The sequence below is a fragment of the Arachis hypogaea genome, chromosome 2 (genome assembly GCF_003086295.3).
Source record: "Arachis hypogaea cultivar Tifrunner chromosome 2, arahy.Tifrunner.gnm2.J5K5, whole genome shotgun sequence".
Lineage (NCBI taxonomy): Eukaryota > Viridiplantae > Streptophyta > Magnoliopsida > Fabales > Fabaceae > Arachis > Arachis hypogaea.
The window spans coordinates 81,149,328-81,161,557 of NC_092037.1; the positions used below are offsets into that span (position 1 = coordinate 81,149,328).

At 35.8% G+C, this 12,230-nt stretch overlaps 1 protein-coding gene across 2 annotated transcripts; it reads left to right on the plus strand.

Annotated features, from left to right (window-relative positions):
- Positions 1-791: 791 nt before the first annotated feature.
- Positions 792-8,221, plus strand: LOC112743248 (probable LRR receptor-like serine/threonine-protein kinase At1g67720). 2 transcript variants are annotated; one of them, XM_025792470.3, is made up of 16 exons: positions 792-1,376; positions 1,519-1,713; positions 2,616-3,147; positions 3,526-4,031; positions 4,415-4,547; positions 4,650-4,721; positions 4,835-4,903; positions 4,981-5,052; positions 5,349-5,417; positions 5,855-6,009; positions 6,097-6,341; positions 6,448-6,574; positions 6,643-6,711; positions 6,849-7,035; positions 7,186-7,321; positions 7,723-8,221. In XM_025792470.3, the coding sequence occupies exons 2-16, from the start codon at positions 1,620-1,622 to the stop codon at positions 8,047-8,049; spliced, it is 2,793 nt and encodes a 930-aa protein (XP_025648255.1). In that variant the 5' UTR covers positions 792-1,376; positions 1,519-1,619; the 3' UTR covers positions 8,050-8,221. The 2 variants fall into 2 exon arrangements, with proteins under 2 accessions (XP_025648255.1, XP_025648258.1); XM_025792473.3 differs by lacking the exons at positions 792-1,376; positions 4,981-5,052 and having other exon boundaries at positions 1,480-1,713.
- The last annotated feature ends 4,009 nt before the right edge of the window (positions 8,222-12,230 follow it).

The following is a 12,230-nucleotide window of genomic DNA, read 5'->3' on the forward strand; positions in this document are numbered from 1 at the left end:
ATGTTATGTATTTTTTTCAACGCATCTCGTTCTCATTGAGATCGAATACATTTTTAAAAAATTCGTCTTTTGTGTACACGTACATGAAATATGTGAGAATTTGTTTTTGATATTGAAATACCAACGTGTTTTTTGTAAAATGTGAGTTGATAGAGTGTTATTTTTAAATGTGGGATCATTTGATTAGATAAATAAAAATTGGACCGTTCGATTTGTGAGAGTACAGAAATCGGATTGAGGAATTTGTGAAATCGGATCGAAGAATTTGTGAGAGTACAGAAATCGGATCGAGGAATTTGTGAAATCAGACCGAGGGATTTGTGAGAATACAGAAATCGGACCGAGAAATTTCTGTTAAAAGAAATTAAAAAATTTGAAGTATAGAAATCAAATCTTTTGATTTATGTATCTTCTACACTTTTAAAAAACACCAAAAATTATAATGTTAAAATATATCACTATTTTTACTTTCATATAAAAAAAAGCGCCTAAATATGTAATGCACGAAAAAAGAAACATAAATTATTTTTTTTGTGTTTATATCTGGAAAATATATTTTTTATTTTATTTATTTAAAAAAAATTCCATTGACCCCTGTAGTAAAAATACAAAGACCGTTTACTCGAGAAAAGCAATTATTGCCGTGGTCAATGAGTAGAAGCAGGTCTCACATCCTCTTAGACCTCAAATCTTCTTCCTTGCATGCTTTATGTTTTGGAATTTAGCCAATGCCACGCCCTGCACATGCACTGTCCCAATAAACCTTCAGCACTCCAATTCCATTTCTTTATAATTTAGTAATTTACACAATTCCTTCCTAACATTCTTTGATTTCTTTCCATTCATCTCAATACAATAAGGACATGTTTCTTGTAATCCCGTAAATTAAAATTATCTAGGAGGTAGCATCTATTATTCTCCCCGATTCGCATAAAAAAATATCAGTCACTCTTTATCTAAAGATTTGTGTAGTAATATAAATCATTTTATTTGCTTCAGTATATTTTGGAGTGTCGTATTTGTATCTTCCTTCATTAATTGCAGAAGTCAGTAGACACTTAAGTATTAAAAATGTTCCAACATTAAATTAATTTAAATGCACTAAACATTCTTCAAGTTCATTTGTCTTTGTATTTAAATCGATGGGATAAGAATGATGAGGTAACAATAAAAATGAACAGAGATTATTTTTTTAATGAGTCTAACCAGCAAAATTCTAAAAAATGAGTACTGAAAAGAAATCCCAAAAAAAGAAAGCACTTGTTAAGGACTTTAGGTAATTAAAATTCAAAAGGGTAACAGATCAGATCAGACTTCATTCAAACTTCAAAATTTAAAAGAAAAAAAAGGAAGGTAACAGACTAAAAGAGAAGCAGGTATATTAGTTGTTCTCACTTTCTGAGTGTCACTTTTCATTTCTCTTTTTTAGTTTCACCACTAACTCAAATTAAAAATTTAAAAATTAAAATAAGAAAACAACGCATTATCAGATTTTGTGCCACGAACTTTTGTTTTCAGGGTCCCTTCACTCGGCTGAGTTGAGCCAAAGATAATTTCTACATGATTTGGTTTTCTCGGCAACAGTAAACCGAATACGAAAAGCTTCACAGCGAAGAAAAATGGAGAGAAGGGTTCCCTCCTTCTTCTTCTTCCTCTTCTCTCTCTCATTACTGCTACTTCTTCTCTTCCCTTTTTCTTCAGCTCAGATGCCAGGTAAACCTGATTACTTAACTACCCTCGTTCTTCTTCTTCTTCCTTAACTACCCTCGTTCGTCTTCTTCTTCTCCGTTTTTTTCTTATTCTGGATTTGTTTCTGTAAAGAAGATTAAGTCTGTTTTTTTTAACCTGATACTAAAATAATGTTTTTTCGGTGCTTTGAAACCAACCTCTGCACTCTGGCATTGTTTTTTTTTTTCCTGGTTTGTTAATATCATTGTAGTTCTTCTTCTTTACTCTGTTTTTTCCCCCTATTTTTTCGTGTGTAGATATTTGCCCTAAGGATTTTGTTTCTTTCAATTTTTCAAACTACTCAGGAGTTCAATGATTTTTCATTTTTCTTTCAGTTCTGAAGGTTAAATCTTTCTTGTGTGCCATTTAAAGTGTATTTATATTAAAGTGTTGTTAGTTTGCTTAAAAAGATTCAGGAAATCTTTCAGCATAAATAAGTTAGATGCAAAAGGTTAATGGTTAAATCATGTTTTTAGAGCTGTTAAATTAGTAGTTAGCAAGATATAAGCAACTTAATTAATAATGGTGATTAAATGCCAAATTAGAACCGTTATTAATCCTCAATTATGAATAATGTACCTTCTTCTATGAAGAATTTTGGTTCTTGGAACACGGTGGTTTTTCTAGATCATAAGATCGGCTAAAAATCTAAAATCACGTTAAATGATTCATACTGCTAATTTTTCAAGCCTCTGTTAATTATTACTGTAACAAACTTCTTCATTCGTCTCACCACTAAACTTTTTCTTTTTTATTTTTAGTAAGAATTAATCTTATGCATTATGTGCATAATATTTACATGGATCAACTTAGTAAATTGGTTGTGCATTTGACTCACTTCAGCTATGCTGTTCTTTGGCGACTAAATATGACATGTTTATAAGCAGGTTTCATAAGTTTGGACTGTGGAGGTAACGAAAACTTCACTGATGAAATTGGTATCGAATGGACTCCTGATGACAAACTGACTTTCGGAGAAATAAGCACTATATCGGTTGTGAATGAGACACGAAAGCAATACACAACGCTTCGACACTTTCCGGCAGATTCCAGGAAATACTGCTACTCGCTTGATGTTGACAGTAGAACAAGATACCTGCTGAGGGCATCATTCTTGTATGGGAACTTTGATAATAACAATGTTTATCCGAAATTCGACATTTCTGTTGGAGCAACTCATTGGTCTACTATTGTTATATCTGATGCTGACACTATTGAAGTGATAGAGCTTATCTTTCTGGCTACAAGTCCTACAGTTAGTGTATGTTTATCAAATGCAACAACTGGGAAGCCGTTTATTTCTACACTTGAACTCCGGCAATTCAATGGTTCTGTTTATTATACAGAAATCGAGGAACAATATTACCTCAGTGTCTCTGCTAGGATCAATTTTGGTGCTGAGAGTGATGCTCCTGTCAGGTATTGACCCAACTCTGTCTGTTGAATCATATACTATTTTGCAAAAGTATTTTTCTAAATGCAGTCATAAGTGTATGACAAAATATACGTTGCAATATGAAGTCAATGGAATTAAATTTAATGAACCCCCCCCCCCCCCCAAGCATTTCTGAATCCCAACACCTACGATCTATTTCATTTGGCAGATTTCACACTTGTTTATTTTGTTCGTTGTAATATGAAGTTAAATCAGAAATGTCTGATACTGGTAACTTTCCTCATAGCAAGGAACTACTTCCCATATTATGTCTCTTGGGAGGATGCATTAGTGCCACTAGTAGTTTTGACTGTAGAAGGAATTTCCTTTTACTTATGAAGTTTATGTTACTGCCATATCAGGTATCCTGATGATCCATTCGATAGAATTTGGCAGTCAGATTCTATCAAGAAAGCCAATTATCTTGTCGATGTTGCTGCCGGAACTCAGAAAATTTCAACCAATATGTCAATTGATGTTAACAGAGATGAAATGCCACCAGTAAAAGTAATGCAGACAGCTGTAGTCGGTACAAACGGGCCCTTAACTTACCGGCTAAACTTGGATGGTTTTCCTGGTATGGGTTGGGCTTTCACCTATTTTGCAGAGATTGAAGATTTGCTAGAAAATGAATCAAGAAAATTCAGGCTAGTACTTCCAGGCCACAATGATATGAGCAAGGCTGTGGTAAATATCGAAGAAAATGCTCAAGGGAAATATCGCCTTTACGAACCAGGATATACCAATTTATCCTTACCATTCGTGCTGTCCTTTAGATTTGTCAAGACATCTGATTCTACCAGGGGCCCTCTTCTAAATGCCATGGAGATAAATAAATATCTAAAGAAAAGTGATGGTTCTCCTGATGGTTAGTGGTAGACACAACATATGACATGTTTTTGGAACTATAGGGCTGTGTTTGGTAAATGTTTTATGACAAAAATATGAAGATATTGAGACAATGACAAGATAAACAGTTGTCTTTGTACCTATTTCTACTGACCTCAGTCTTTGGGTGGATAGAAAATTGGACAAATTGAATCAGGATAAAAATTGTTTGCTTGATTTTAATTTCTATCTCGTTCTCCAAAATAGGCTTGTGTCACTATGCCTTTCATTTTTCTCGAGACAGTTATCAAATGAGGCCTAGAGTAACTACTTGATAAGCATGTATTTGTGTCATAGAAGTGCTGTTAATTGCCAATTATTATTGTTATTATTTCTTGAACCATTTCAGCGCTTGGTTTGCAGGTGATACTATATCTGCCGTACTTTCGCACTACTCTTCCGCAGACTGGGCTCAAGAAGGGGGTGACCCTTGCCTACCTGCTCCATGGTCATGGGTCCGCTGTAGCTCAGATCCACAGCCAAAAATTGTTTCGATGTAAATGTTTATCTTTCTAAAGGTTTTGATTTTGTCCATATGTGAATTAGTTTTCATCAATAATGACCCTAAACAACTGCATTATGTTCCTGGTGATGGCAGTTTATTGTCAGGTAAAAACTTGACAGGCAATATTCCGTTGGACATTACCAAGTTGACTGGTCTTGTTGAAATGTAAGTTCTTTGTTGCTTTCTAATTTTTCTGCAAAGCAGCTGTGATGCCTCATTGTTTGTCCATCAAACCGCTGTTTTGGTTGGCGGAATGATTTTATTATTCATGGATGCAGATGGCTTGATGGAAATATGTTGACTGGTACAATACCGGATTTTACTGGATGCATGGACTTAAAGATCATGTAATTGCCGATACTTCCTTCTCTTAATCACTATTTGTTAATTTTGAGCAACGAGTAACATGTGTTTTTTCCCTCAGTCATCTTGAAAACAACCACTTAACAGGTCAATTACCTTCCTCTCTGGTGAACCTTCCGAATTTGAGGGAATTGTAAGATATCTGGAGCTTACATATTAATTTTTTATTTTTATTTATTTTTATTTTTTATTTCTATCAATTATGATATTAGCAATAGACGTGGAAACAGCCACTGATATAATTATCAGGTTAGGCTGCGTACATTACAACCTTGGTTGCGGCCCTTTCCCGGACCCTGCGTTAAACGCGGGACGCTTGTGCACCGGGTTGCCCTTTTTTTTTTTTTTTTTATGATATTAGCAATAGAATGTATTTGTCTCACTAAAATGAGTAACATTGGTTATAGATAATGCTTACAATGATTTCAGGTATGTGCAAAATAATATGTTATCTGGAACAATACCTTCAGACCTTCTGAGTGAAGATTTGGTCATAAAGTGAGTATTCTTTATATATTTTAATTTGAACTTAAACAAAATGCTGCATTGCATATTCAGAAGTAGAGGAAATACTGGCATGCTGCATCTTAAGAATACTGATAAATATGCACACTATATAATAGATATGATGGATGCCTTTACGTTGTCCTATCTTGTTCAATTCAATTGTCATTGTCTTCCAGATTTTAGCACTTTTATGAGTTTATGTATCATCTTTTAAATGGTTGCTTTATGATAAAGAATTAGACCATGTACTGCATAGAACAGCAGACATTCCTTTATATGAATTGTGCCTCCTTTCATGTCATTCGACCAACCCCTTGTAACGCATATAGTTCAAAGCTTTCATTTATCTATTTTTTTTCTTTTCCAAATTTTCTGTTCAAACATCACCACATTTATATGACTACTGATTTTATTTGGATCCTCAACAGTTACTCTGGAAACATTGATCTTCATAAGAAAAGTGGAAAACAAAGCCATATGATTGTAATCATAGGTTCATCTGCTGGTGCTGCGGTTCTTCTTCTGGCAACTATCATCTCTTGCTTGTTTTTGCGTAAAGGAAAGAAAAAATATTATGAGCAAGGTAAGGACTATGAATCAGAATCATATATTGTTCCTTTCTGAGATTTGAGGTGGCAGAAGCTGATTTGTGTGGTTACATTCTCCATAGACAAACTTGTCTCTCGCCCATCTCAAAGTATTGGTTCTACCATGAGTGAAGGTCCTTCAAACGCAGAAGCTGCTCACTGCTTCAGTTTTTCTGAAATTGAAAGTTCAACCAATAACTTCGAGAGAAAAATTGGTTCCGGCGGTTTTGGAGTTGTTTACTATGGGAGACTGAAAGATGGAAAAGAGATAGCAGTTAAAGTTCTAACCAGTAATTCCTACCAAGGCAAACGAGAGTTCTCCAATGAGGTAGCATTTAGTATACCTCTTTCATTATTCTAACATTTGCAATTTGCAGCTATTTTGTTGTGGCTTGACATGAATAGACATATTTAGTTATTTATGTTTGATCCAGGTTACTCTTCTATCAAGAATACATCACAGAAACTTGGTACAGCTTCTCGGTTATTGCCGCGAAGAAGGGAATAGCATGCTTATTTATGAGTACATGCATAACGGGACTCTCAAAGAACATCTTTATGGTAAGCCCAGATGATTTAATTCAAGATTCAGAAGTTAAATATGCTCAATTATGCCCAATTTAATTTAGGTCCATTAACACATGGACGAAGCATCAATTGGATCAAGCGCCTTGAGATTGCAGAAGATGCCGCAAAAGGTTTACAATGCTAACTCATCATTTACAGTAACAGTATTATTTTGTTCCCTTTAATTTTCTTATTGAATGGCCCTTATAATTTGTATATTATAGATGGCAATGAATTAATTATATTTATGTCCTCGTACTTTGTTCAGGAATAGAATATCTTCATACAGGATGTGTTCCTGCAGTCATACATAGAGACCTAAAAACCAGCAATATTCTTCTTGACAAGCAAATGCGAGCCAAGGTTTCAGATTTCGGCCTTTCAAAACTTGCTGTTGATGGAGCTTCCCATGTCTCTAGCATAGTCCGGGGGACAGTAGGATATCTTGATCCTGAGTAATTCCTTAAATTATTTTCCATCACTTATTTTTTTTCTAAAACCTTATTTGCTAGTTGTTACCAAAGTTTAATGCGCAATCTCTTGATTTTTGTTCCCTATGATCTGATATTAACTGCAATGCTTAACATCATACCCTCCCCTAACAGGTACTATATTTCTCAGCAGTTGACTGACAAGAGTGATATTTATAGTTTTGGAGTTATTCTTCTTGAACTCATATCTGGTCAAGAAGCAATATCGAATGACAGCTTTGGCGCCAATTGCCGAAACATAGTCCAGTGGGTGAGTTTTTCGTTTCTCATCAGACATGAATTTTGGACTTTGGACTACGGAGCTAATAGCTCTAAAATTCTTTGTAATTCTCTTGGAAATAGTTTGTACTGTCTTTCAAATTATAAACATGTCTTATAATGGTTGAGTGAAATTATATTGTAGTAAGAAAAGATATATAGTTATTTTAGTGAATTTACAAAGTATAGAGCAACACAATTTGTTTAATGAATTATATGAATGAGAAAACAAAAATGCTATGTACACACTAAATCAGCCACTGTATATTTGTATATATTTGTATATTATACATATGTTATTTAACTCATTTTCATTGTGTATTTTGTATTTTAATATGTTGAATCATATTTTACATATCCTAACTTGTGGTTGCTTTATTAATTTTTCTGCAGGCAAAATTACATATTGAGAGTGGAGACATACAAGGTATCATTGATCCAGTGCTAAGAAACAATTATGATCTACAATCAATGTGGAAAATAGCAGAGAAAGCATTGATGTGCGTCCAACCTCACGGCCATATGCGGCCGCCAATATCAGAAGTCCTCAAGGAGATCCAAGATGCGATCGCCATCGAGAGAGAGGTTGGAGGCAATTCAGACGAGTTATCAAGAAATTCTCTACTTTCGTCCAAGAACATTATTGGTTCTATGGATCTGGCCGGAACTGAGAACTTTGTGTCCATTGATGAATCCATGGCACAGCCTACTGCAAGATAGATCTGTGTTGTAAACACGCCCAATTCATTCCGCCCAATTTTTTCCCACCCTGCTTCCTTTGTTGTCTTGAATTTTGCAGGCATTGGCCGTATGTGGTCTAGAAGGTTTTATGCTGCTTAACAATTTTCAACATATTTTTTTCCCCTGAAAAGAAAGAAGCAATTTCATCCAATGTGATTTAAATAAATATTTAAATATTTGTTATTAGACAAAATACGCTTGCTTTTAAGGCTAAAGTGTGCACACAACTATGGATGGCAAAAAAAACTAAAATTACCCGCAATGGGAATTTACCGGGAACTTGCTAAATACTCACGAGGATGGGGACTTATCTCACGATTAAGTTATTTTTTTTGGTGATTGAAATAAATTAAACAAAAAAAAAAAAACAAAACAAACAAAATAAAGAACTGCTTAAATAGAGGGATAGTCCCATTTAAGACTACACTCTTAAACTCCTTTTAAGGTGAACGAAGCTCCACATGCGAAAGTCGTAACTTCATCGTCATCTTTGCCATAGTATCTGTCACTGTGTTTGTATCTCTCATAATCAAACGAAAGTCAACACGCCAATTCCAATGCATGATATCTCTTATTTTGAGCACCAATGGATCAATAAACCCAAAATCATCTTGAGTAACAAGATTAAATGCTTCCACACAATCCTTCTCACAAATAACATCTCGTTGACCCACTTCCCAAGCTAAGAGATATCCTCTCCAAATAGCAAACAATTCTCTTTGAAGAATACTATTACTCTCAATCATTCCCAAACACCCCATTTGCCAACTCTCATTACAATCTCTAATAACACAAGCAAAACCAACACTATCACCCGAACTAAAATAACTAGCATCACAATTAATCTTAAAAGTACTAATGGATGGAGGATTCCAAAAACCATTTAGAGTAGGGGGAAGGGACATACGTTGTAATTCAAAAATATTTCTAAGCTCCTTTTCTGAAGTTAATGCCAGCCAAATCACTTTTTCCGCAGGCCAAGTTTCATGAGGATTAAAGATGTCATTATTCCTTACTCGCCATATCCACCAAAGTCCCGAAAAGAACTTGAACTGATGCTCTCTGCTATGATACAAGAAGCAGTTCTTCAAATTCAAAGGATGGCAAGAAATATCCAACCTATGCTAGACAAGCTGAGCTTTTGGACAATCCTAAATACAATGTAAAATCGATTCCTGGCTAGAAAGACATCTTGGACATCTTTCCGATAATGACATCCCTCTTCTAAAGCGAAAACTTGCAGTAGGAAGAGCCTTCTTAAGACACAACCAAGCCAAAAACTTATGCTTTTCCAGAACAAGCTGACACCAACGCCAAAGCCAATTCTCCCGCTCCTCCCAACCAAAGAGCTGCTTACACAACCACAAGTAACCATTGCGTGAGTCATAGACTTTGGCAGCAGACCCAGACCAATACCAACCCACTTCTGGACATGCTTGTTCATCTGGATTGTAAGAGAGAATATTACCTTTCAGATTTTGAGATAAAGGAGAATAAAGAGTATCCAAATGCCACCTACCAACCGACCAAATATCCTGTATCCGAAGATTCGAATAAAAAATGTGAACATAATCCATCTCATTAGATAACCGTCCTTCTCTCCTTCAGCTAGAAAATCAAAAATTCTGGTTCAAATCTCCAATACACCAAGCAAACCCATCCTTCAACACTTCCCAAGCCATGCAAAGACACCTCCAAATGGGAGAGTTTTTGTTCTTAGGATAACTAAAACAGTCATATAGAGATGATCGGTATTTGGCATCCAACACTTGGACCCATAGCTTGTTTGGCTGTTGGAAAAAAGTCCAAATTAGTTTCCCAAGAAGAGCAATATTTACACAATAAGAATCTCTAATCCCCAAACCTCCATATTTTTTTGGAGTAAACAATACCTTCCAACTAACAAGATTCAATCCTCTTCCATCAACTTGTCCTTTACAAAGAAAATTCCTCATCATAGACTCCAATTTACTAATGATTACTAAGGAAGAAGCAGTGATACAATTCATAATCAAATTTATTGTAGGTATAGGAAAACCAAAGCTCTTAAGGGTATGAGCTAAAAACCTCCAGTCAACTCTGTTATAAGCTTTCTCCAGATTAATCGTAAAGGCCAGTGTGCCTTTCTTTGATTTAGTCTTCTTCATAAAGTGGAGGACTTCTTGAGCAATAATGATGTTGTCAGGAGTTCCTCGTCCCAGAATAAATCCTCCTTGAAGCAGGCCAACAATCTCCGCAAGATGAGGACGAAACCTATTAACAAGGACCTTCGTGATGATCTTGTAAACTACATTGCAGAGACTAATCGGCCTGAAATCTTTCATAGATACTGGTAATTCAACCTTTGAAATAAGAACCAGTAAAGTCTCTAACATTCTCGGATCAAGAGTAACACCGGAGAATGCCTGCTTAACCATCTTCAAAACATCAAGACCAATGATCTCCCAATATTCTTTGAAGAAGAAAGCTTGAAACCCATCAGGACCCGGAGCTTTAAAAGAGTTCATGTGAAAAACAGCTGTTCTGACTTCCTCCATAGTAACTGGTACCGTAAGATTATTGCAAGCTTCCTCATTCAGAGAAGGAAGAGGCACATCACCAAGGTAACCCAAATCAACATCATCCAAATGACAGAATAAGATTTTATAGAAAAACTCTACTTCTTGACTCAGAACATCTGGATCAGTTTCCCACACTCCATCCTTAAGAAAAATGCCATGAATCTTATTATGCTTCCTTCGCACAAGAGTTTGAATATGAAAGAATCTTGTATTCCTATCCCCGAAGCTTACCCAGTGCTCTTTGGACTTTTGGAATCATAGGAGCTCTTCTTACACTAGAGTATTATTATAATCATCAAGCAACTGTTGCTCTTTCTAACGCAAATAAATACTATCCACCACTTCCAAACGCTTTTGTAAATAATTAATCTGCTGCTCTAATTCACATTTCTTAACAAAAATGTTACCAAATACCTTCGAGTTAAACTCTAGTGAATTCTTCTGTACTTCCGAAAGCTTGCCATGAATCCCTCTATTACCAGACCACCATGACTGATTCACAATATCCCTATACCCAGGATGAGTAGCCCAAGCAGCAACAAATCGAAAAGGTTGATTCCCTTTAGGCTGAGGACGACCTTTACAGCGCACCAGAATAGGACAATGATCAGACTGAAGCCTATTTAAAACTTCTGCATAAGCCTCTGGAAAGATAGATAACCAACTACTATTTATGCAGACTCGATCAAGATTTTTTGCCACGTCAACATAATTTTTCACCCTACTGTACCAAGAAAACCGCCTCCCAATAGTCTTCAGATCAAACAAACCACTACCCCCTAATGAAGTAGCAAACATGTCTGCTCTTTGATGAGAAAATTGACAGTCCTTAGATTCATGAGAAAATTTGACTTCATTAAAATCACCAAGAACAATTCAAGGTCCTTGAAAAACCATAGATTGTGCAACAAGATAATCCCAAAAGAGAACCCTTTTATTAAATTGAGAACTGCCATAAATACCACTACACCTCCAAATTAAATTATCAAATTGAACCTCAACAGTAACACCCTGATCAAAAGCATCAATGAACTTACAACAAACACCCTTCATAAAGGATAGAAACTAAATACCTCTCTTATGCCCCTCTGCTTCTACTATACCAACAGAGTGATACCCCAACCTTTCCCAAAACAATTTTAAATGCTGAAAAGGGGAGTGAGTTTCAACCACAAAAAAGAAAATAGGTCTAAATTTCCTAACAAGTTCCTTACAATGCACCCGGGCTAACTTATTAGAAGCACCCCTAATATTCCAAACAATCATATTTAAACTATCCATAAATAATAGGGACAGAATAAATAAGAACATAAATTCTAGACAGAATCACCAACCTCAATAGGTGATTTGTCCTGCGGCACTGGCACACTCTGATTCTCAATAATTGCCACCTTTGGACCCCCTAACACTGCACCTGCCATGCTTCCATCTACTAAGGTTTCCTCTGTTGTGCCACCATTTTTATCAACTGGCGAGTTATGCAGGGAGGAAGGCCGAGGACGCTTCCGTAGAGAAATTTCACGACGTACAGGAGTTCTGCGCGATGGAGATGGCACAATTTCATGTTTTTCTCCCTTTTCCATTCTAATGCCAATTGAT

Coding starts and splice junctions, on each gene's coding strand:
- LOC112743248 (XM_025792470.3), top strand. CDS start 1,620: ATGGAGAGAAGGGTTCCCTCCTTCTTCTTCTTCCTCTTCTCTCTCTCA. Junction 6,575..6,642: donor TCTCAAAGAACATCTTTATG/GTAAGCCCAGAT, acceptor AATTTAATTTAG/GTCCATTAACACATGGACGA. Junction 7,036..7,185: donor GTAGGATATCTTGATCCTGA/GTAATTCCTTAA, acceptor CTCCCCTAACAG/GTACTATATTTCTCAGCAGT.